The 26487-nt window shown below is 32.1% G+C and overlaps 3 protein-coding genes across 4 annotated transcripts; all 3 read right to left on the reverse strand.

Annotated features, from left to right (window-relative positions):
- Positions 1-3068: 3068 nt before the first annotated feature.
- Positions 3069-6307, reverse strand: LOC137812759 (protein KINESIN LIGHT CHAIN-RELATED 1). Its single transcript, XM_068614947.1, has 3 exons — positions 5329-6307; positions 3984-4892; positions 3069-3546 (listed from the first exon to the last, which is right to left on the reverse strand). Exons 1-3 carry the CDS (start codon positions 5961-5963, stop codon positions 3312-3314), a joined length of 1779 nt encoding a protein of 592 aa, XP_068471048.1. The 5' UTR covers positions 5964-6307; the 3' UTR covers positions 3069-3311.
- Positions 6308-16876: 10569 nt separating this feature from the next.
- LOC137812760 (beta-amylase 1, chloroplastic-like) lies at positions 16877-19846 on the reverse strand. The gene is made up of 4 exons (XM_068614949.1): positions 19123-19846; positions 18305-18515; positions 18085-18198; positions 16877-17950 (listed from the first exon to the last, which is right to left on the reverse strand). Exons 1-4 carry the CDS (start codon positions 19641-19643, stop codon positions 17147-17149), a joined length of 1650 nt encoding a protein of 549 aa, XP_068471050.1. The 5' UTR covers positions 19644-19846; the 3' UTR covers positions 16877-17146.
- Positions 19847-21931: 2085 nt separating this feature from the next.
- LOC137812761 (importin subunit beta-1-like) lies at positions 21932-26267 on the reverse strand. 2 transcript variants are annotated; one of them, XM_068614951.1, is made up of 3 exons: positions 26117-26267; positions 22777-25190; positions 21932-22674 (listed from the first exon to the last, which is right to left on the reverse strand). In XM_068614951.1, the coding sequence occupies exons 2-3, from the start codon at positions 25188-25190 to the stop codon at positions 22476-22478; spliced, it is 2613 nt and encodes an 870-aa protein (XP_068471052.1). In that variant the 5' UTR covers positions 26117-26267; the 3' UTR covers positions 21932-22475. The 2 variants fall into 2 exon arrangements, with proteins under 2 accessions (XP_068471052.1, XP_068471051.1); XM_068614950.1 differs by lacking the exon at positions 26117-26267 and having other exon boundaries at positions 22777-25205.
- Positions 26268-26487: the final 220 nt, after the last annotated feature.

Here is a 26487-nt window from a genome sequence, read left to right on the forward strand (position 1 = left end):
AACCAAAAATATGAATGTGATTCAATCTTGAAGGTGTGATTTAATTGTGTTTCTTTCTTAGTTTGTGTTTATTTATTGTTATGACTAATGATTTGTGGATGTTTCGTAATAAATAAAATATTTGTCTTAATTATTATGAATAAATTAGGTTTATGATTTCTTATATTTTTTGTAAAGAGGATGTGTGTGCTGATAAGTTTGATAATTTATAATTTATTTTTTTCATGTGATGACAAATGATTGATGTTACTTGATATGTAAAGTTACTTAATATGTCAAACTAACTGAAATATCAAGTTGAATAATGATGTTTAACATGAAATTTTTTATAAAAGAAGAAGAAGAAGCAATAAATACAAATTTTAGGAGATGAAATGTGATTTGGATACATGACATGATTATACCATAAGAAGATAAAAGGAAGAAAAAAATTAAAATATTTATTGCATCACATATATATAAATATTTTTCTTTCTTTTTATCAAAAGTTTTAGATTTTGTTAACACTAGGATTTAAGATTGGTATTAACAAAACTATTTCTCTTATAATGTATTCAAAATCGTCCAGGATTTGCCGCCACAGTGTAATTTAACGGCCAAAAAAACATTAATAATTTGTGATAAGATCGTAATGTTTTATAATATCTATACAATTTTTTTCTTGAAAAAGTCTTAATTTTAATTCACGTTTTAATCCTAGCTTTATTGTAATTGTAAAATGAAAAACATAGCAATATTAAATAAGTTTTTTAAGCCCAACTAGCTTCGTAATGTACAATTTTTTAAATAATACCCAACATTTGGGAGAAAAAAAATGACGAACTGAGTTTCATTAATTAATTAGTAATATTTATAAGTATCCTCATTGATGATTAATATTAATATTGTACTCTATGTATGTACGTATTTTATTTTGTATAAAACAAGTTGGAAGTGTAATTCATCTTTTTCATTAATCAATGGCATCGTGGTCTAACATGTTCACCACTCCTTGGTTCAATACTATAATATATGTCAATTGTTTTCTTCATGCAATGTTTTTGAACTTGTACCATGTTTTATGTAAAATGATAATTTTTGTTTTGTTTTTTAAATAAGAGAAATGTACAAATCAAAATACATTATGTATTTTATATTTCTAAATACATTAATGGTTTTAGATTCTGGAATCCCTCTTTCAAAATATATTTTTATAATTCCTTTTTTGAAATATATTTTTATAATTCCTTTTTTGAAATATATTTTTATAATTCCTTTTTTGAAATATATATATACGTCTCCAAATGAAATGTATTTTTTTATTTTAATATTTTTTTTTTAGAATGAGATTCTGGTTTTCTAATTATATTTCATAATAAATGGATTTTATTTTCCAGAATATACTTTTAATTCTGAAATGAAGAGAAAAATTTTAAAATTTAAAAGTTAATTGAGTGCAAGTAAAAATCATTGGGTACAATAAGTAATTGAATTAATCCATCTCAAAACATTTCGAGGTGTCCAAATACGAAAGTATAAACAGAATTCAATAGGATGAGGAGGCCTAATAAAATATTTGTTACATCATGAATACTATTTGATAGAGCAATGATGCCAACCCTTTTGAGGCAAAAATCTTGAGTAGAGAGAATTGCTTCAGATCTCATCTAACTTGTCTCTCTATTCTTCTTAAGATAACTTAGTAAATTTTTCAACTCAGAAGACATTTTCTACCTTAAATTTAAGATATTATTTCCTTAAAAAAAAGGGTAAAATAAAAGAGATCTTTCCCTCAATTGCTTATTAGGTAAACAGTGCAAACACAGTAATTATTGGTTAAAATGATAAAAGCTAAAGTCTTAGCTGCCTTTTGAATTTTAATTTAGCAGCCAATCCATTTTATATTTTTTAAATCATCCATTACAAAGCTAAAGAAAGTAGAGAAGTGTGCCCGAATTTGTTTCTTCAAATACAATTGATCCAAGACAAGTGTATTCCGGAGTCAAAATTGTTATGATAGACTAGTTTTTTTTCTTAAAATTTTATATTTCTGTGATTTATTTTGAGTTTAATTTTGATATATGTAAATATTTTAGAGCATCCACCTATAAAATTTACTCTAAATAGGTATATTAATTTATTTATTTTTATGAAAACCAATGTATTTCATTCATATAGCAATTTAGGATTTTGCGGAAAATTTTATAGTACGGGGTATATTTTATTTTAAATCTTGATATTGGTATGCATCATTCATAATCAAATACAATCACTAATCCGTTGGGCTCCTTGATAGTATAGAACTCCAACATACCTTAAATTTGTCTTTCAAATTTTCAGTGAATTAATTGTAAAAGTTAAACTGCCTACAATATATCGACATGTAAGGGATGGAAAAATTATTAACGTGATAATGTAATAAATAAGTATAATCTAAGACAGATTTTGATGGAAGAAAATAATTTTATTTTAAAATAATTTGTTTAACTCAAATAGTTAGAGGGGAAAAAAAGGATTTGAACTTCTTATCTCTCGTGTTTTTGTTCTTCAACATTATAAGAAACTGAGTTTGAAAAACTTTTGATATGATTAGACTGAATTATCCTTGAGTAAAACATCTTTTTATCTTTCCCTCCCTACATCTGTGAACAGTGCATGGTATCTTTTTTTTCCTTGCTCAGGAGAGAAATAAATGTTTGGTGGATGTTAAATAAAGCAGTCAAAGTAAAAAAAGAATCAAATTAAATAGAGAAAGGAAAAATACCTTCCTCTTTCGATCATTTTTATTGACACTTGACTTTTCTTGGCAAACTGATACTGTTCATAGGATCCCCATACATCCAAACTCAACCAAAAAAAAGTGTAATGACGCAACAAGAATCTAAAGAACCAGATCCAAATCACGGTTCATTTAAGTGGTCTTTCACATGTTGATGTAGTTCATAATCACCATAAATATAGCACGAGAATTTCGCCATGCCCATACTCCTAGATCAGGCACCGACATTGGCGTAACTCGGAAACAAAGAAGAAAGAGAAACAATTTTTCTAGTCCGCTTGCACAAAAAGATAAATAAAACACAATGGCATAAAAAAATATTCACTCGAATAAAAATTTGCTTTCAACATTTTCCGGAAACGGATGGAATTTGGTGGTACAACTAAAAAGATCACAACACAATTGATAGAGCAATTAACCAAAAGAAACAAATGCATGAACAAATATCAAGAAAGGGGAAGCTCCCTCCCAAATTACATATTCAACCCTATACAAGATATCCTATGTTACAGAATGTGCATTCAATATATATAATATTTGAGTAAAAATATGGTTAAATTCTAAACCCCAAACCAGGCCACCTCTTTGTTCCCTCCTTCTTGGTCCTCTTTGAACCAGGATCAATAAGGTTTTCCAGAGATTTTGCTTTTCTGTCCCGTGTCTTGCCTGCTTCTTTCAGAAGCTCAGCCAGACGACGCTTCTCATCTTCAAAATCAGGATTTGCTATTCCAAGCTTTTCCTCCCTCAACTTCAGGACATATTCTAAGATCTCAATCGCATCTCCCACTCTGAACAATGCAATGAAAATAGAATCTTACTTTAAACATAGAAGTGTTACAGCATTGTACAACATAAATAGACATTTGATTAGGTTATATACAGGAAGGCCTTGATTAGTTTATATACAGGAAGGAGCTGGAAAATACATATTGGGTTAGACAAACTATAAGATCAATGCTCTGGGGTGGCCAACCATCCAGTAGCATAGGTTATGGTGGAGGATTTATAGTAAAATTAAATTCAATACAGCTTTCAATCATGCAGTCCAACATATAACCACGGTAATAACTATACTAAGGTGGTCACTGTTAATCTTTAAGTAGAATCTTCTATTTTATGGCTGCTTCGTAAGAAACAAATACTATGAATGGAATCAGGGTACAAAGCAAAATAGGTACTAAATACGAGCCAAAAGTAAACAAGGATGATGAGAAAAGAATTTTACCTTCCCATAGCATCATATGTAGCTGCAAGATTGCTGTACACTCCAAGAGTATCTTGATGACAGGGGCCACACTCCTGTTCAAGAATTCCCCTAGCTTCTTCAAACAATTCAGCAGCCTCATCTATCTTGAACAGTTGAACACACGCCAACCCCATCTGGTTCAGAACAACTCCAAAGAAGGCACTCTTCCGCTCCCCACTGGCCCTGAGTTTAGCAACAGCACTCTCAAATGAGTTCCTTGAGTCTTCATACCTGCCAATCATGTAATACATCACTCCCATACGTGCCTCAATCCCTGCAATAGTGCTCTGCTGCCCTGGCTTATCATCCAACAACTTCATCGCCCGGCTTAACAGCTTCAGTGCCTCCTCTGGCTCATCCACAGATTCAAAAACTGCCGAAACCTCTGTCAAGCCACCAGCAATCTCCTCTGCAGTGGTACCTGGCACCGGCTTTGAGTAAATCCTGAGTGCATTCTCACAGTACGATTTCGACTCACGAAGCTTCCCAGTCCGGTGGTACAAATCAGCCAGACGCACAAAAACAGACGCAACAGAAGGGTGGTTCTCACCCTTGGCAGACTTAAACACAGTAAGTGCCTTCTGATACGAGAAAATGGCCTCATCAAAACGACAAAGTGACATGTAAATGTTCCCAATGCTAACATCAATCGACGCAACCTCACTATCCTGACCATTTGCAATCATAGCCATGCTAGCAAGCACAAGATGCTCCAATGCCGATTCATAATCTCCCTTCGCCTCGCAAATCAGAGCCATAAGCCTCCTATCGGCAGCTTCCTCAAGTGAAGCCGGTTCACTATGCACGCGATGAATCTCCAGAGTTCTCTTACACAGCTCATCCGCTTTGTCAAACTGCATCGCTTGCACATTCGCCTCCGCCAAGTATCTACCACGCACAACACCAACTCAAAAAAGAGTGGTTTTATTCACACAACAATTTAACAACACGACTTGTTTTTTCTCTACCTTCCTTCTTAACCTTATTAATTCCACACATACGTTTCTCTCTTTCTTGTTCAAAACCACCAATAAAACTTCTCATTCAAAAACACAATTATCCAACTACAATCAAGAAAAAATATAGACCCTAGTTTTATAGATGTTCTTATTTTTATCATTAAACAGAAATAGAATTTCGCTTCAGAAATCTGAATATCATTTTCATAATTTTTCACTATCAGGATTATAATTTCGCCTCATTAATTCGCATAGACAGTTAATGAATTGTTTTATTATTAAGAAAAACACCGAGACGAATCTCCAATAATTCTGAATCCCTGCATCTAGGTATTGCATCAAACAACGATAGATCGATACCGTACCGGCAAGTTTCACCGACGCGGGGATCAGTTTCGCCCAGGGCTTGGATCTGGATCTGGAGCCCCTGGTCGTAGCAGGAGATGGATCGGTCGACCTGGCCGAGCATGGAGAAGGTGTCGCCGAGCTGCATATACCCGGAGAAGGCAGCCAGGGCGTGATCAGCGCCGCGCGCGACGTCGGGGACCTGTATGGCGCGTTCGAGGACAGGAACGGCTTCCTCGAAGCGGGCGAGGCTGCAGTAGATGGCAGCGAGGACATGGAGGCTCATTGCGAGGTCGAGGCTGGGCTCGCCCTCGACGGCGCAGCGCTCGAAGGACTTGGAGGCCCGCACCGCGAAGTCGAGGGCCTTGGCGGGCCCGTCACCGGAGGCGATGGTGTCGCGTGCCAGTTTAAGTAGGAATGGGCCGAGATCGGGGTTGTCGAGAGAGGCATCGGAGAGAATCGGATTGGTAGGGGTTTCGGGAGTTTTCTTCTTGGAGGAACGAGAAGGTGATGGAGATGGTGGTTTTTTGGGAAGTGGAGACGGCGTTTTGTTGTTAGCGTTGTTCGCTTCGGATCTCTGCGTCGGAGTGTTTGGTACGGATATTCGGAGCGGTTGAGCTTCCGGTGGGGTTTTAACGGAAACAAGACCCGGCATGGTGGTGGAATTAGGATTCAGAGAGAGAGAGAAAGAGAGAGAGAAAGAGAGAGAGAGAATTGTTGAGTGTTTGGGTGGTGCGAGTGTGAAATTTGTATGGATTGGGCGAAGGATAAGAACTTGGCACCACTCTCAACAAGAATTGGGGAGAAGAAGCGTTGTTTGGGGTTGTGCAGATCAAATGTCTCTTCTATCTTCTGTTTTTCAAACTGTGTCTGTGTGTGAGCTGTGACAGAGGTTTCATTCTTTTCACTTTCACTTCTTTCTTCTTCTTCTTCTCCGTCTTTCTCACGGGTCACTTTGGTAATTCCATAACTCACCCTTCACCCAACGCACATCTTCTCAGATTATTAATTGTTAATTATTAATATTAATTACAGTAATCAATTGCTCACCACCGCATATTAAATTATATTACTTCAAAACTCTTTTGGAACGGGTCTAAAACAAGGTTACTTTTCTTTTCTTTTACTTAAATAATTTTTTTCTTATTTTTCTTGTTGATTTACTCTTCATCTTAGTGAACTTTGAATTTAAATGGTATCGGTAAAAATACTCTAAAGTTTAAGTATGATTTTGGTACTCGACACTAGGTATAATTAGTATTAGATGATGACATGTCTAATTCTTGAAATTTATGTCTATTTATATGATTATCATAGACTTTTAATTATTTGACCGGATTAAGAATTTGAATCGTGATTAAAAGTGTATTTTATATTTAGACGTGATGATTTTAATCATATCAATCGATATTAACTAGATACTTGAACCTCCGGTGTCATACAGATCCTAACCGGTAAAAAAACAAATTAAACTTTTAAATTAATAATTTCTTTTAAAATGTATATGGTGTGGAGGGTTGAGTAAAGTACTATGGATGTTAATTTTTTTTTGTAAACAACTTATTATATCCCTTGCTTAATTTGATTCTATAACTAATTTTTAATTAAAAAATTAGAAAACATTATGTCTAACTAAAATTTATATTAGAATTTACTCTAAATACTGGTTTAATATTTGGTCCCACGTAAACGTTATTATTCTGCATCCGTATTATTGGTCAAACAGAAAATTTTCATTTATTTTTTCCTTTTTTTGTCTTTCCTCTCATTTTCACATTTTCTAAATATGGTCCTGAAAATTATTATTCCTAAAAGTGTAACTGTACACATATCAGTTATGTCAAATATTAAATACGATGGTTTATTTGGTCGTAAAAACAACCGCGATGAAAAAGAAATACAAGTGGGGGAAATTTGAGAGTATGGGCACGAAATTTTTAACTTTTTTTAGTTATTTTTAGTACTGAATAATTTTATGTACCATAAAAGATAAAAATAATAATAGAATTCTGGTGTTTTGGTTGAATTAACTATTGAAGTCTTACTAAATACATATAGCATATTTTTTTTCCTTTATATTTTTTTCTAAGCTTTATCAATTATTAAGGGATATGTAGCCTAATATAATTGATAAATAACTTTATTATTAAGTATGTAATTTATCAATTTTTCGATCTCAGGTTTGTATAGATGAAAAAAATACAGATACTACGATATTTTTTTTGTAAATATTATTTATATATATAACTTACAGATATACATCCGTAAAAAATCTTAAAATTATTCAACATTTATTTTTGTCTATTTAAATTATAAATGATGAAATAATTCATTCATTCTTCATTTATTTAGTAATATAAAGCTAAAGTCATTTATGACAAAAATATATAAGGAATGAATTTAATTCGCCTATTTCATACCACTACTTTTTATAATTTAATCTCTTAAATGTACTTTTTCAAAAAGTATTTTAATTTAAAACTTTTTAAAAATATTTTTTAAAATATACTTTTTAACAATATATTATTTTGTGGATGAATGTTCAATCATGAAAAAAAAAAGGCTAATGGGTGGATTCAATGAAAATTTTATTGAAAAAAATCAATTTTTTATAATGAATCAATTTTTTCAATAACTATTTCTCATTTAATTATTTATAAATTAAAATAAAAATGATCTGATTTATTTGGTTTGTCTCCCGTAATTTAGATGGTACATGTTTGATGATGGAATAGTAAATTTTCTGTTTTTCACTCAACAATTTGTAGTATTCATAAAGTAAAAACAAAAACCAACCTTTGTAGCAGTGCAATAATAGAATTTGCAGTGTGCCATAGATGTTCTGACAATTTACATGATGAAGTAGGTGAAACTATTATTTGACCTATTTATTTCTTCCTCTACCTTGTGAAGAAATGTAGGAGAAGTCATAATTTGAATAATGAGTAAATATATAAAGGAAACAAAAAAGGAGATAATAATGTGAAGTTAATTATTGTTAATTAAAATATAATATTAATATTAATAAATAAAGATTTATACTTTTTTGTTATATTTTTTGTCACCCTTTCCTTGTATCTATGTCTTGTTCTGAATGTTGTGGGAAGCATTTCCAATGGAGGAGAATAATGATAAGGAGCATTTGGAAAACTGATAAAGATATTATTCCCAAAGTCAACTGAAGAAGATTAATGATTGGTTAGCATGATTTTAGTTTCTATCATGGATGCTGCCACTGTGTGCCTCCTCCACCTGTTAATATAAAGCTAAACCCAGGGTGGTTAATTATCTGCATATTATTTGTGGTAGTTAGAGATTGGATTTTGTGTAGGAACTTTTACAAAAAGATGGAGCATTTTTTCTTTTTTTTCTCTTAATTAAAATATGGTTGTTATGTAAGAAAGAAGTTGTGTATGGAAAAAAAAATTGCATTAAGATAACATGAAATTAATTATAATATATGAACTTCAGTGTCTTTGTTAATACATTTATAGCCTAATTGACACTCATATGACATTCATAAGAATGTATTGATTAAATGTTTAATTATATTTCTGACAATTTTAGCACGATTCTAATATTATTTTAAAAATAAAAAAATAGATTATTTTTTAAAAACTTAAATTTATTATATAAATTTTTAGTATGATTATAAAAATAAGGAACAAATTTTTTTAACTAACCATAAAAAAAATTTAGAAAAAAACACTAAAACATATATAATTATATAGTATATAGATCTGTGTCCCATATATTTTAGAGATTATATGTATTTTTGTGTTTGTATTTATATCGTATTAGTGTTAATGTTTGTGTATGTACTGCATATATTATAATAAATTTTGTTTAATATATTAAAAATAATAAATTTTGTTTAATATATTAAAAAATTGTGTTTTTTCATATGATAAGTAATTTTATTTTGATAAAAAAATAGTATTTTTTTTCTTAAAGAAAATAAAGTAAATTATATCTGTACAATTAACTTTTTTAAATTGATTATACTAAAATTGTATCACCTTCAAATATATTAAAAATATCATATCACATTAATATAACTTTTTCTATTCATAATTTAAAAAAAAATGTTTTGATAAAAAAAATCACTCACTTTCTTAAAAAAAATTATATCAAAATTATACTATTTATTTTTCTAATCTACAATTTTTTTTAAAAAAGCAATTTTATTTTGATAAAAGAAAAATCACCCCACTTTCTAGGAAAAAAAAATTGTGTTCAATTTTTCTGTTTTTCTCCCTTCATAGAGCAAGTAAGATATGTGGCATCTTGAGTTTATATATGGTTAGCACCATTTCTTAATTATTAGTGTGTTTGATCCTTGCACAGAGTAATGAACAGTAGATTAAAAGGCAAAAAAACATCAACAGTTCTTGCTCAACTAATAATATCTTGCAGATGAACTCTTTAGGTTGGAGTGTCAAAGTCAATTAATTAAATATAATATCTGTGAGCATAGCATAGTATTGAAGTAGGTGTTGTTATTGCAAAACATGCTTACTCTTATAGTAAAACTCAATGTCAATTGATTAGTGTAACACCAGTAATCTCATTAACAAAGAAAAAAAATGTAAAGATTGTCATAAAATATATTGATAATGAAAGCAAAATTGAGAGGTAGGGAACGTTGAGGGTCACATCATTGAAACCACTGCACTAGCTATGAAGTAGACTTCCTATCTTTGCCCCAATTCTATACTCATCATCATTGCATTTTTCAAGAAGAGGCAAGTACAAGATTAATTATTAGTTAAGTATTATCTATCTACTAATCTTTTCCATCTTATATAATGTTTTTAATACACTTAATCCAAGATAAACTAATGTTTTAGTGTTTATAATTATATATCTCTTATCCGGTTTAGCGGATAGAAAGATAACAACTTTTCGACTAAAATCACAATGTAACAATCTGATTAATTGGGATAATCTAGTTTTAATAATAAATTGCACCAACGTCATTAAGAAAAAAATCTAATAAAAAATTATAAATAAGACAAAAGTTTTATAATAAAAAATAATAACTTTTCAATTTTTAAACGCATAAACATCTCAGCATTCCAGTTGAATTGAGTGTTTTAAGTATCTTTACAAGTATCTCACTCTTCGAACTCAACAGACAGATAACAGAAGACCTAATAGAAAATTATAAATAAGATAGAAGTTTTATGATAAAAAATAATAACTTTTCAATTTTTAAATGCACAAACATCTCAGCATGCCAGTTGAATTGAGCGTTTTAAGTATCTTTATAGGTATCTCATCCGAACTCGACAAACAAATAACAGAAAAAGATATGACATTTCTAACATTGTGAGAAAAATATATATATAAAAAAAAGTATCATTTACATATAATTTACATAACAAATAACAAATTTTCAACCCAACATATAGGTAATTATTAAGATTTTACAAATAAGAGATATTATATGTTTTCTATAATGACTCTCATCTTTACTAGCCTGTGCTGTGGAATCACCTTTGATCCAGTTAAACACTTATTTATAAAGATTATCATTACACTTTATTACTCTTCACCCTCTTAGTTTTTTCTAAGCCTTTGAATAAAGTATAGTTAAATAGCATTTTTTTCCTCATTAACATATAGAGAACAAGAGTTGGGAGAGAGAAATTATCAATAATAAAGAAAAAACCAATGATTTGAAGTAGTATGCAATTATTTTAAAGATCCCATTAATAATTCATGTTTATCTTTATTTCGTTTTTATATATCATATCTACATTTTGCTTTTCTTTTTATCTCTTTTTCACTATTTGAAGTTTTCAAATCAATATTGTATTTTTTATTGTCTTTGGAATTAACTATTAGTCTCATTCACTCTACGCACCTCACCATCTCTTACATATCACACTGGATCTAAAAGACGAGACGAACATTATAATATTATTTTTTAATCTTTGAAATATGAGTAATTTTATTTGTGATCTCTCAAATTAAAACAAAAACTTTTTAGCCTCTTAAAATTGGAAAAAAAAATAGTTCCTAAATATTAAATAAACTTGAGGAATTAAAATGAGTTTTACAGGAATTATAGTTCAAGATTTGGCGTTTAAAATATAAATTTTAGAATTTAAACTTTAAGATTTAGAACATTATTCTAATCTTTAGAGATTAAAAACATAATTAAATCTTATTTTTGTTATCCTGTATCCAATATTTAATGTAAGAATTAATTTATATAAATGAGTCCAAACAATTAGTATTAAGTAAATAATTTAACCACATTTTACACATGTCATTAATCAAAACACACTACTACTTACCAATTAGAGTCTCACCAGAAAACACAGATTATGTCTGCTACATATAATAGCAGTGTAAGACGCTGTGAAAACCAAACAAGGTATATTCATCAACAACCAACAAAGATTAATTAGACCAGAAATGAAGAAAGAGCATAAAGTTTTAGATACAAATTGAAACAGTTGCTGGTATTTAAAGATATTAGAATATAGATATATTTCAGCACTTGATTTTAACACATTACAGAAATATAAAACTCATATTGCAGAAGGAAATCTTCTGCTATATATATATATATTGCTACATATATTTTCTCATATTAATTTCTTCTGCTTTCAGCAAGAAGAAATGTGAGCTGGCTTGAATTATTGGTTCCATTAAAATATATATATATATATATATATATATATAATTAGTATTAAAAGCAACTTAGCATAAGAGGTTAATTAAGTTCAACCGTGAGGCTTGGTTTTGCCTTGATCATTCCGTGGATTAGCACCATATTCTTTGTAGTCGTCAGTGTCAAGGTTCAAAACCTTTCTTCCTTTCATCTGAAAAGAAACCTTCAACAGAAAAGTGTGTTTAATTAATAATTAAAGTAATCACATATTTCCAAATACAGTTGTTTCATGACAGAGACACATATTTATCTGTCTGTCACCATGCATAGCCCTTTCTTTTTTATCTCTCTAATCACTGTCCTTTTGTGTAACTTAAGCACTAATTAAAAAATTATGAAACCTGTCATTATGGATTAATCAACCCTTTTACAAAGTACTTAACTGAGACTCTTGTTTTCTAGCCTCATTACAATAATTGAAAAAACTAAATGCATACTGTGAATACTTTACCTTGTTGGTTGGTGATTTTACTACATCTGCTCTCATGGTCATGCTGTTTACTCTAGCTGCAAAAAAGTTCACAAAAATGAATTTGGTTGGTTATGATTTATGATTTATTGTGGCAGCATATAATATATGTTTGTGCAGAACATGCTTACCTGGATACAGTTCAACAAAGAGCAAAAGGAAGATGATGATAATGGAGAATCTGAGCTTGGGATCCATAAAGTTGGATGCAGAGTTTGAACTTTGAATGATGACAGAAACTGAGAGATTTTTTTCTGTGAGAAAGTGAGAAATGAGAAGAGATGAATGAAGGGTTTTTCTTTTGAAGGGAGAGGGAGGTTAGAATGGGAAAAATGGGGTTGTAAGTTGTAACAAAAGTCAATAAAAGTAATCTCAAGATGCATGTGGATTGTGGCCTGTCATGTGAGCCATTCAACTGTTACAATAGACACAACATATTGCATATTGGCATGTGGGTAAAGTCAACTTTATTTACTGTCTCTTAACTTTATACTTTTATGGAACTCTTTTTCATCAATTTGATTTTGAACAATGGTTCAAGATCCCACATTTATAACAATATTTTACAAAATATAACTAGGTTTGAAACTTGTTTTATAAAGTTAAATTAGATTTAAAGTTTATTTTTAATAAAAATTATTATGATTATTTAAATTTATTTTAACTTCTTTTAGATCATGTAATGTAAAGTGAACCCAAAAAAATAATTCTCTTCATGTCTTGTGTACCATTTCTGACATGATTTTCTGCATCAACAATGAAGGTACCATGGGCAACTTTCACATCCTTTTCCAATGTAAGGATATACTTGAGTTGTAAATGCAAGTGGAAACATTGGTCAGAAAATCAATATATTCATATTAACATAGAAAAATATTTATTTCACTATTTATCCCTATAATAGTTTAGTGTTTACTGTTATAAAATTATTAAATAAAAATTAATTTAAAAAAAATAGTTACTATATTAATTAAATTAGATATTATTTTAAAGACTACAAAAATTATTGGTATCTAAAATATTTTAAGAAGTGAATTTTAAACTTAAATCAACCTTATAGAAGATGAGATTTGCATTCACTTATATATTCACAACTTCTATCAACTTGTGTGTAGAACTATGTAATGAGTGTATGATAAAGACTTGATAAACTCAACAAGTTCTCACTATGATAGATTCTAAAAGACTCTGATATTATATTAAGAAGTTAACTTTAAGCTTAACTTAACTTTATAAATTTGATTTATAAGATGAGATTTACACCCACTTATATACTATGAAATGTCATAATCTCTAGTCAAAGTGAGATATCCAACAAAACTGTTTATATTATTGATAAATTGGTATCTAATTAGCTTTAGCCAATTAGATAAATAACTTTATTAGATTAGCCACTTGAGTATTTATTAGTTAGTCAAAATTACTTTTTAAAGTTTATTATTATAGAAAGAATTGACTTTGACCTTAAAATAAAAAGTGTAAACAAACTTAATATATAGTTGTATTGAGACCTAATAAAAGTAATAACAAAGTGAGTCCTACCAAAAGTAACTCCCAAATTAGCACTTGACATGTGTGTTGCACTAGGTAGCTCTGCTTGGCTCATATTGAACCTTGTATTGTGTACTCAATAGGGATAGATTAAAAAGCTATATTGTCCAATCTAAATGTTTGTTACCGATAATAAGTAATCTCATTCAAGATTGTCAAAATACTTATGGACTGTTATGATGTGTTGTTTTCATGCTAGCTTTTTCCTTTTGAGTTGTGCCATTATAAGTTCTTTCCCCCACAAGACTTTCAATATTTAGTTACAAGTGCCACATTTTTTGGCATTTACAAAGTTGACTTAAAAATACAAATATTTCATACTATATAACTATTTCATATTATATAAGAAGTACATTTTTTACATTTATAAATTGATTTTATAAAATTAAGTTAAACTTAAATATAATTTATGTTAAGCTATATAAAATCTATTATCACAAGAATTTTATTTATTTATCAAATCACCCGCTATCGAACTACCAACTATATAACCTCATATACAAGTTGACAGTCTCAACAAATTGAATTAAACTTAAAATTTGCTTCTTAATACTTAATCATTCATACAAGTCTCTCTGAAAATCAATAAACCTTTCAATTAACTCTAAAACTTGGGATTAACTCTAAAACTTGGGAATGTGTAACTTTTATTTTAACTTGTAATTGTGTAGAATACTACTTTCTTTAATTTTATTTTTTTTAAAAAAATAGAATATTTGATCAGACTTTTCCAATCACAAACCATCAATTTTACAAACTAATCATGCCACATGAGAAAAATAAAAGGAATGATAAAATGAACAAGTTTATTAATTTGTAGAAAATCTATTTCCCACGTTTCATTGTAGCTAGTTTTTCTAGAGTCAAAATGATGAATGATTCCAAGGTCCAAATGAGGTGTCACGCACCAAATAGTACCCACAGACACTAAACCACAACGGCTAATATTGGAATTGGAGATATCAATATATCTAAATAGACACGTCCAAGAAAAAAAAGAAAGTTGACTATGGTTGTGACAATTCCCTCTGTGGCTGAAACCTACCAGAAATAATAATGCTTTTTTCTTTCTTTCATGCAGAGATGTGCAATATCATAAGAAAATGAGGGTGTTTTGGTTTCAAAGGGAACATGATTACTGAGTTGAATTAGGGTTGCTGAAAATCCAATACAATATTGATGGACCAACAATACCCATGGGATTTTGAGAACACATGCAACGCACTCTACTAAGGATGGTTGAATATTTTTTTCTTTTTCTTTTATAACTCAACTCTAATGTAAATCAATTATGATCAAGTTGAATTGCTAAATAAAAAATAAATCTAATTAAATTAAATTAAATGTCATTTAAGTTTAAACTAAATTATTAAATCTTTTAAATTGATTTAACCAATAACCCAAATTTAGTTTAAGCTTTACTTTGTGTTTTTTCATATCCAATATGAGTTTGTTAGCCTCGTTAACCATGTAAAACTAGTGAATGTGTCTGAGTTTAGTAAAAATGAAAAAAAATACCTAAACCCTAAATCATAAATCATACACAGATTTTCCAGTTTAAATGACCCAAAAAAACACTAAAACTGTCACACATGACCAATACTTCTAACTAACACAGAAAGAGTATTTTAAAAATTATTAGAGGTGCGGGTAGTAATTATAGAAAAATTATAAAGGTGCATGTAATAATCATAGAGGTGCAAGAAGCAAAAGCCTACTTTAATTTTTTTTTAAAAAAACTTAATCTCATTTGGCAAGAAAGTTCAAACAATATTTAATATTATTTTTCAATGATTATTTTATGAAAATTGTTTAAAAAATCGTTATTATTTATTAAATTTTTTCAATTGAGCAAGCTTGTAAGTATAGCAAATTAAAAAATTTAATACACCAGTAAACATTATTTAGCAACATATATGTATACGGGAAGGGAATTGTACCCTCCTTCTGGGGCAAGAGGAAAAAAAGTGATAATATAAATAATAATGTAAACATAAATGTGGGTCTTAAAAAATAATATACAAAACTACTACATTGGAAAAAAAACAACTATACAGCAACAAATAATCAATATAATTGAGACATATAAGACCATAAGCTCACAAAATGAGACTATGAATATTATTAAGAGAATCTCATAACTAGTTTAGGATGTAAAATCTTGTATTTTTAAAAATTTAAAAATTGCAGATGATCTTTAGTTTTCTAAAATAAAGTATATTTTATTCACTATTGATATATTATTTAATTATTAATAAAAATATTAAAATAATATATATAATGAAACTTATTGTTAAATCTTATTACTAATGCCTTGCACTAATTGTGATTATTATTACTTAAAATACATTTAACATCCATTAACATTTATATAATTTTGATTATTATCACTTAAAATAAATTTAACATCCATTAGCATTTATATAATTGTGATTATCATCACTTAAAATACATTTAACATCCATTAACATTTATATAACATATTAATCTAAAAAAAATCAAATATACAGTTAAGATTTTGTAAAGATCATTATTGCACTTTCGTGAAAGAAAAATAAAGCTTGATTTTTATAAAAAATAAATTTATGTTACAATACCTAATACCTTTATATAGCATAAACAGCACCAAATCCAAAATTGTCTATCTTGTACAAACACACCGACATATTTCAGATAAAATACAACTCACATAGATCTATGACTATTTACCATAGTCATTGTAACAAGATCAGCGTCAATGTGCACATGTTTGAAAGGAGATCAGTCAAACTGATATCAAGATGCATACTACAGCTATATAAAACCAGCATACCAAGAGTCCATCTCAAGAGAACAGAAAATTAGAAAGAAAAGGCTGTCAAAATTTCAGCAGGAACCAGTCTTAAATTATATCTGTTTGCTTGAAATACAGGTAGGTAAGTGTATAACATGCCACCCATCTAAAAAAAACTTGGAAGGCAATGTGATGTGTTTACCTTAGGGGAAGTAACTTCTTGCCGAAAAGCAATAAAAGAATCATGAAGAATCAGCAGTTACTACATATTTCACAACATTAGACCAGAGGTCATCAGATTTTCTTGCAATGATGGCAGTGATATTAAATAGGCCTAAAGAACAAAGGTCAAGATTGGTTTCAAGAGTACTGATATAGATGGTACAACAATCTCGCCTCCGCCATCACTGGTGCGGCCTTAAACCGTATGTCACCAACAGAATATAATCTGGCTCGGAAGATATTTCCATTAGACATTTGTCTTACAAAACGAGTAAACCGATCCCAATTTCGGGATTCAAACAATCTTTTGTCCATTCTTACAAAGTTGAACGAGAAAGGTCGCTTCTCTATCCCATTCGAGTAAAACTTTGACATCTTCAGCACCTGGGTGAATGCACCATCATCCAAATTAGTTGAAAAATTTTGACCTTCAAGTGATAGGTCACAGAGTCTAGCAGCCAACAAAAGCTGTCTAAGAAAACCTTCAGGGCTGCCATCTGGATTGATCTTCTGCATTATTGCATCTTGCATCTCAAAACAAGAGCAGCACATCGAGAATCCATACTTACTAAACATACGGGCAATGGGTAAGTATCCATCTCGGTTAAAAGTGTTATAATAACCAGCTGTTAACTCTGATGGATGGGATTGTGTGACATAGTGCCAGTGAATGGCAGCCAATTTTGCTGATATATGGACTTCTGTACCCCTAAATATAGTTTCAGCTTCTCTACAAATCCTTTCCCCATGCAGCAGCAACATGTCTGAGTACCATTCAAGGAAAAATTTACCATATGGTCTGTCCCAAGAACCACCATCATTTTTGAAAAAATCAGTATGCTCAGGATTGTGCATCAAACTTCCAGTACCAAATGGACCACCATTTCCCCATTCACGCATTCCAATATTTCTTGCAGAGGCATTCAGAGAAGCAAGCATATACTGGCAGGTGGCAAGCAAGACAAAACAAAAGTTAAACACAATACTAATCCCACTTTTAAGTCTCTCGTGAAACAGAACAACAATAACACTACACAAACAACAAACTAGTGCCTAAATCTGACTCTTCTGCCTACCTTGTCATAGCATTGAAATTCTCCAAGTTCACCAGACCATGCCAAATTTGGCTCTTCTAAAGAGGACAAAGGATACCTTAGTTCACCACCAGGACCCATGCCAATCTGTACACCCTGCAACACGAACAGAATGACATAAATATTTACAACAAGATCTGATAATAATATTTCGAATTTGAACCTTGGATTGTAACAAACCAAAATCATCATAGAACCTTACTGTAATGATAACACCAAGCAAAGCCCTGAAAGTGTCCCTAAAATCTCTCATAAAATCAGCATACACTTGAATAGGAGATCGTCCACACAGCACAGGAAGAATATCACATCCAAGGGAAATGTATTCAATATTTCTTCTTCCGAACCGGTCACAATATGCTAACTCTACATCTTTCTGTATCTCATCAAGCACCCATAGAGGAAGCGGTATCCTACACAAGGGGGACAAACTTCCAGAGTATGAGGCTCATGACTAGGAAACAATTCCTACCTACAAAAATAGTGATAATAATTCAAAATAAACCAAATCAACTGTACTTAGATCATCGCAAAACCCAGGTCAAATGTCAATACATATTGAATGAAAAAATTACACAACCATAGTTATTATTTTCACATGCTATTAAATCACATTAGAAGAAAAAAGAATTTGTAGTTGGACATTGACTCAACTGCAAAAACTAACTTTAAGCTAAAGGTTGTTTCCTGATTATATACACTATTTTAATCCTATCACTACTCAAAGTGAAAGTTCTCAGACACTCCCTCACAGGACAAGACATAATGTTTAGACATTTTGAGCTTGAAGTTTGTAGCACTGATAACTGTTGTAGGTGATCCAATAAGTCCAACAACAATATCAGGACAGGTTTTGACATCATCTAAGAATTTGTCAAAACAACAACATCCATATATTCATATATCATCTTAATATTTGAGTATGAAACTAATTCGGTCACAAAAAGCTAACTTATAAAGTATAAATTATCCTCAGGTTGTAACAGTTTCGGTCATTTTATAGCTAACGTCCCCACATACCAATTGGGATCATCAGGTCCTGCGCCATGCTGATGAAAGGAGAGAACAGCTCGAACCTTGAGGCCACACTTGCATGCCATAGCGACAAGTTCCTCGTACCCTCTCCAATCGTAAACCCTAGGTTTGTTCTTCTCAACCAAGCCCCACCAAATCTCGACCACGACACCTTCAACGCCGGCCGTGGCGAGCGCCTTGAGCGAGAACATCATCGCCTTAGGCCTCAAGACTCGGCCTCCCTCCCGGCTGACGGAATTCACCGGCATCGTGACGAACACCGGCGAGCCGCTGCGGCGGCGCTGCGCCGATAAGTCGTGGTGCAGCTCGTAGGAAACATCACCGCCGTTGTCCGGCGAGAGGAAGCCGCCGGCGCCGGGAGACTTAGAGGAGTTGAAGCATGAGGAAACGGTGAAACGACGGCGGAAGGTGACACGGCAGGGGAAGCGAGTGAGGCGAGTGAAATCGGAGCGAGTGGAGACGAAGGAAGGGGAGAAACTGGCAGTGGATTGAGAGAGGATGGCCATTGATTGGGAATTGAAGCTTTAGGGTTTGAAAGAAAGTGAGAGTGTGTTGTTGTGAGTGAGAGTCACATAGAGAAGAGAGGAAACACAGTGATGAGGTGAGGAATGCATACTACACTCTACTCTTCAACAACCAGGATGTGGAGGAGAGATTATATGTCATTTTTTTCACTTTTTCATTTTCAAAATTACTTTTTCTTTCTTTTTCTTCATTCTTCAACATCTTCAAATAAATAATAATAATAATAATAATAGTTAACATTAACAAATTGTATTATATCTTCAAAAATAATTTTAAGTTATGGGCACTTGACATAAATAAAGGCACCTTGGACATCTTTTTATTATAGTTAAATTCTTATTTAATAAATTAGATTAATTAGTGTGACATTTAGTAGAGAGTGAATTTTTAATGCATAATCTATTCAATTTTTAGATTTTTTTATTAAATATTAATGGATTTTAATAGGATCATTTCCAGATTTTAAATATGTGAATCAATATATCAGAGTCCTCTTCCATTTTATTTACTATACTAAAATTAAAATTAGTGTTTAGTCTTTTATAAGAACAAGTTTAAAATTAATAGTTTAATGAGTAGTAATTGCCATGTATTATTATAGACAGAAAAAACTTCAGGAATTATGCACTTTTTGTATTACCATGTTATCAAAAAAAATTCTATAAGATATTTTTCCTTTATATGTTTATAAAACGTTTGATGCACTATAAAAAATCATTGAAATATACAACTAAGCACACACAAAGTAAATAAATGTTATCCAACTATGTCTTTAGTGAAACTTGTAAAAATATAGATAATAAAAAATTCAAATAAAAATATGCTTATTGTATTAATATATTTTTCTATCAAGTTATTGCATGCAATAAAAATGATAGAGATTAAAAGTATATAAAAAATAGCAGGGACGGGTGAGTTTTTAATTCTTATAATTATAGCTAATTTCAATTTTAGTTTATGGTATTTTAAATAAATTAGTCTTTAAATTTTTTTAAATATGTAACATCAAGTATTCGTCCAACTCAATGAGAATCGGTTAATCGTCAGAAAAGTTAAATTCATATTATGTGTGATTATTAGCTTATTAATCTAATAGTACAGCAAAACTAAGTTTATCTAATAATTATAAAATATAAAATATATTTTCAAAAAATAAGAAATTAAAATTAAAATATATTATATATAATATTAGTATTTTTGTTACTTGATTTAATGTCATTCAATTAAAATATAAGTATTTTTGTTTCTTAAAATGTTTAGGAATTTTTTTTAATGTCATTCAATTAGCAAGAAATAGACAGGTCATTATCATATGCAAGTAATAAGTAGTAATTTTGAATCAAGACTCAATCATTAATTTTATTTTAGAAAACAGTGTACTACAAAATAATACACCACTAATTTTTTTTCTTGAGATAAGGGTTTGGGTCAGAGAAAAAGACACCTAAAGCTTAATCATAATAAGTTACGTGTATAGACTTGTCTGTTTGTTACTAATATAACAATTAGCTTATATTAATCTACTTTACAAAATTCCTTTTTAAAAATAACAAGTAGTTGTCACTAAAACACCTAGTTATTTTTCTGAACTATTATTTCTCTTAACCAAAACACCTAATTTTTTGCTGAAGGATACCAGCAAATTTAACATGTCAAATTATATCGTGAACATTTGATTATCGAGTAGAATTCTTGTAAATCCATCCAAATAAAATGTCCCTTTTACTTAGATTTTTTCTTAGAAGATTCAAACAATTATGCTTAATGATTGAAATGTTTGTTAGATGCTGCCTGTGCAAAACGAAAATCGGGACAAAACTAGCCAATTCCTCTCTTTTTTACCAAATAAAACTATCACAAATCAGAGATTAAATATCATTGAAATGACAAAACAAAATTGTTTAAACCAACGGCTAATCATATAACTAAAATTAAAAAAGTATTATAAGAACAATTAGTTTATCATTTATCGTATTATACACACTCATTCCACAACATCCTAATAAGAAACTAAAATGACATTTGTCTTCTTCAAGCACTTAGTTACAATACGAATCAGAACTGCCTGAACCAACTTGATAGAAGCATATGAAAACACTTAATAACTAATACTGACCCATAAAAAACCATGCACATGTGTGGAGGCAGTGTATATACGAAACTGTGATCTCAATCTCAATACGTTGGTGACACGTTCATTCGTAGATGCCATGCGGCGACATTAATAATATAAATGTAAAAAACTCAGGAATCAAAACTTTGAAGCGGGTGACAAAAAATTATTTGAATAATTTCAAGGAACCGCTAAAATATGTTGCATTACCTATCCCAAACAGATGGATGGACTAAGATGATTGTTTCAACTCTACAGCCAATAAAAGTAAAAGGAAAAGGAAAAGATAAAAAAAAAAAAGTAAAGGACATAATATCTAGACCACCATAGACTCCAAAACACATGCAACTCCAATATTGATGGTATTGGCAGACATCTATCTCTTTTCTTGCTCCTCCTCCCCCATTTAGACTTCCTGTTTCTCCTCCTGTACGTAAAAACCTAGTCTTCTCTGCCAAGGTAGCAGAAAGACTGGTCATCACCCACCGACTTCCACCATAGCAATGCAGAACAATAAATTTAAAAAAGTAAAAATGAAAACGCAGACTCCATGTTGCTGACATGTAATGCAGAAAGCCATAGGACCGAACACCTGTGCCCAAAAATGGTGATGACCCGACTCATGGTATGCAGTTGAGACCCCCACGCAACAAATGCAGATGATGTATGCAAGAAGAACTAGAAAGCCTTAGTAACATCCTCAAAATGAAATTGCTCGACTAATTGCCAACTTGGCCCATTCCGCAGATTCCTTAATCAAATGATCATCAGATGATAAACACTCTTTGAGGAAGTCTTTGCTGGACACAGACTGCTGAATCAAGTGGCCAGCATTACTACCCAAAGTATCAGCTAAATCTCCAAGCACACCAATTGCTGTCTTCGTAACAACATCATCCCTGAAAAGACAAGAAGCACCAATAAATAAATAACAGTTTATAAAATTGAAGATGCAAAATTCACAAATCGGACAGGAACAGAATATGCAGAAATTTACTCACATGTCTTTCTCAATGTACAAACTATCCAAGAATTGCAGCACATGGGGAGCATAAGGCATCAAAAGCTGGGTCTTCGGGGAACCTTTAAACCCTTGGAAGATCCCTGAGTATGCCTCTAGGATTCCATTTCTCAAAGAATTTGTGTATTCTGTCATATCGTCATCAGCATTGGCTGTATGAGCAGAGAGCTCTGCAGCACTTTGAAGCATAGGCATTGCATATAACAGGTACTTCTCAAAGTTTTCTCCAATTGCCAATGCAATGTCTCCAAAACACGAAAAGATAGGAGGCTTAACAGACCTGTGCAGCTGATTGCTGGACAAATCCTTAAGAAGTTGGGTCATTATCCCATCACAATAAGGCAGTATTTTCTCCTCCAAAGCTCTGCATACATCACCAACCACACCCACTGTGATAGCACAAACCTGGTAGTCCTCAAAATTTTGAAGACCCATTTCCAAATACTTGTAAAATTCTGTCATGTATTTTGCAAAATCAGCTCCAGTTGCATAGGCCAAAGCTCCAATAGCAAGCATGGCCTCCTCATGAGCTGTTGCACTTCGTGAAGCAAAAACTCTCAAAAACAAACCCATTATTTGGTCAGCATACTGCATGAAATGATATTTCGTTGGTTCTGAAGATCCCAACTTCTGTATGATAACCTGCAAGCAACCGCATAGAAGTCCTTGTAATTCATTCTGCCTCTCGTCGGATGACAACTTCTGATTCTCAAGAGTCTGATGGAGCTCCAACATGATGACAGGAACAAGCTGTACTACCATTGGAGCTGTTTCATCATTAGAACACCTCACCACTTCATTTAAGGCTTCATAGGCTGCTGTTCTAAGGCGAGATTCTCCAGCATCCTCTCTGTGAGTTACATTGAGGAGAGCTTGAACAATTTCCTGAAAGAAAGGGGTCAAAGGAGAGGATGAAGATCCGGCATCCTCATAGCCTTGGGCAAGAAAATAAAGAGCACCACAAGCCTTCTCGGCAACATTTGGAACATCCTTCATACTCTGAACCAGCACAGTAATGATCTGTTGGCAGTTAGCAGGAGTGATAATGGGAGTATCAAGAGCCGATCCATGCAAAAATTCAAACATCCGTCCAAGAGTCCATGCAGTTGTGTCTTTCACATGATTATTTGGATCCTTCATCAATGCAGAGAGCATGAAATTCAAAGCCATATTAACCAGCGGCACTAGTTTATCAGGGGATGGACCTTCTAAAATAGAGCCAAAGGCATAAGTTGCAGCTTCCCGTTGCCTCCAATCTGGTTTGGTTATATTCTCTTCAATAAAGGGCATGACCAAAGTTACAATATCATCACCCACTGTTCGTGCAACTAATCCCAAACATGTACCTCCAGCCATAGCAATGTTCCACGCTCCTTCATCCTGATCTTGGTCTTCTTCTTGCTTCAGAAGTGTCTCCAATAACATGGGGACCAAAAATGAAAGCGCCTGTTTAATAAAATAAAAGCAGGGAACATCTGAATCCCCACTAAAATCACCTCCATATTCTTCTAATATGTCAATTTCTTCATCACATATTGAACTCCAAAATTCAATGGCCTGAAGTGCAACAGGCTCTTCATCTTCCTTCACAGCCTTGGCAGTGATATTGAAGATATCTTGGATGTAGTGAGCCAACTTCTCATAGTATGTTGAAGAAATGGCTACCAAGCACTCAAATGCTGCTCGTCTAATCTTCAATTCAGGTGATTGGGTGGCCTCACAAACAATTCTCATGATATAATCCCGCTCCATGTCATTAGAAAAATTTGCCTGAGCAAAACCCAAAGCATTATACAATGCTTTTATGGCAGCAAGCCTGACATCATTGTTTTCTTCAGTTGAATTCATTCCCTGAACAACTGCAGTGAGTATCTTATTTACATGTTCCTGGTCTACTACATCCGGGGAAACTTCTTCACAAATGTACCCAAGGGTCTCAAGAGTTGCCTGCCTAGTAGGAGCAGGAAGCTGGTGAACATTCGACAAAAGGGATCCTATCAATTCTGGCCACTGTTTATGAGGCAGCTCAATGCCGGCAACCTTAGCAATAACTTGTGATGCAGTTGATCGAGCCTCAAGAGAAGGAGAAGAAAGTGTCCTCAACAAGAATGCCTTAATCTGGGCTTTCAAAGTTGGGTCCAACGCCAACCATCTTTGCACAAATTCTATTTTCCTGTGCTGCTCTTTGGCGTCCAGAGCATTCTTGAGAATTAAACCTGCTAGCTTCCGACTCTCTGCAGGTTTGTCATCATTTGCCAATTCCCCAGCAAGAGAAAACAAGAAACTTGGAAGGTTTTGTTCCTGAAACTGTTTCAAGTTTTCCTCTGCTTGTTTCCTTAATGCACCATCGACAGCTTGCGCATTTAAAAGGATCTGAGTCACCTCCATGGCCATCTGAAGATAAAACATAAATAAAGGATCTAAGACTAAATACAATACTAATGAAAGAAAAAAAAAGGCAAATTATGTATTCGAATTCAATACTCATTGCAGAGGGTGTAACACAAAGAACAATGCAAAGACTAATAGAGAGGGTACAGCATCAATAGAAAAGATTAACAAAACCATGCGAAAAAACATATTTTTAATGGTACAGTATTTTTTTCATCAGAAAACAAAGCAATGTACAGTGTGCAACAAAATTTAAGAAGGGTTTCTGAGAGAGATATAAATATTAAAAGATAGGAACTATACAATGTATGAGTTTTGGCTATGAGATGTGGCCATAATGCAGACAAAACTACACTCCTAAAGCATAACCTCATAATCTCAATCCAGGCTTATAAAACCATGTTCTCAGCTGACAAGAAATTGACCTAACCCTCTCATAAACCTTAAGTCACCACATAAAGAGAACACAGCAATAATAATGTAAACAATAAGAAATAACCCCAGCAAGATGTAACAAACCGAAACGACAACATTTGAAAATGGAGAACAAAACATTAGTAGTTCAGAAAACACTCTTAACACATTAAAACACCACTTGCAGAAGTCCCAACAGATCGAAAATGCGAAAAGATAATAACCCCACATCCATTTTCCACATTTCCCAACAGTAAAACTAAAAAAATGCATCAAGAATCCCGATTCGAATAAAAATCAGTTCAAATAACGCCCAGACAGAAAACAACACTGACAAAGAAAGTTAAAGAACTGGTTCTGATCGCTAAGCAAAGCAAAACAAAGGAAACCCTAAATACGGTTAATGAAGTGAAGACACAAATAAACTATTGCCAGGGATCAGCAGTGATGTAAAGAACCACAAAGTTCTAATTGGGGATTAGCGAGTAAGAGAAAATGGAGAAAGGATAACTGACCTAGAACGAGTTGGCGAGTTGAATCGGCGATAGAGAGTGAGGTGAACGAGTTGACACAAGTTTAAAGGAGAGAGTGAGGGAAGGAGCGCGGCGACTCTGAAACCCTAGCAGAGTGTGGGAAAAAGCAGAGACGCCAATGTTTTAAGTTTTTTGGGTGTTCAATACTTGCTTTTTTATATTCGCTGTACGACACACTTGGAGAGACGTGAGGCAATATCAGCCGCTGATTCAAATAGGGCTGATCTGGACGCTACGATCTTCTCATCAACGGCTCTATTTTGAAATGCCTGCATGATCTGATTTTTTATCTGGGTCACGCGACATCCCCGCGCGTGTGTTCTCCCTCCTGTTTTAAATCAATGGCATATGAT

This window comes from Phaseolus vulgaris, chromosome 2 (genome assembly GCF_000499845.2).
Source record: "Phaseolus vulgaris cultivar G19833 chromosome 2, P. vulgaris v2.0, whole genome shotgun sequence".
In the NCBI taxonomy this organism is placed as follows: domain Eukaryota; kingdom Viridiplantae; phylum Streptophyta; class Magnoliopsida; order Fabales; family Fabaceae; genus Phaseolus; species Phaseolus vulgaris.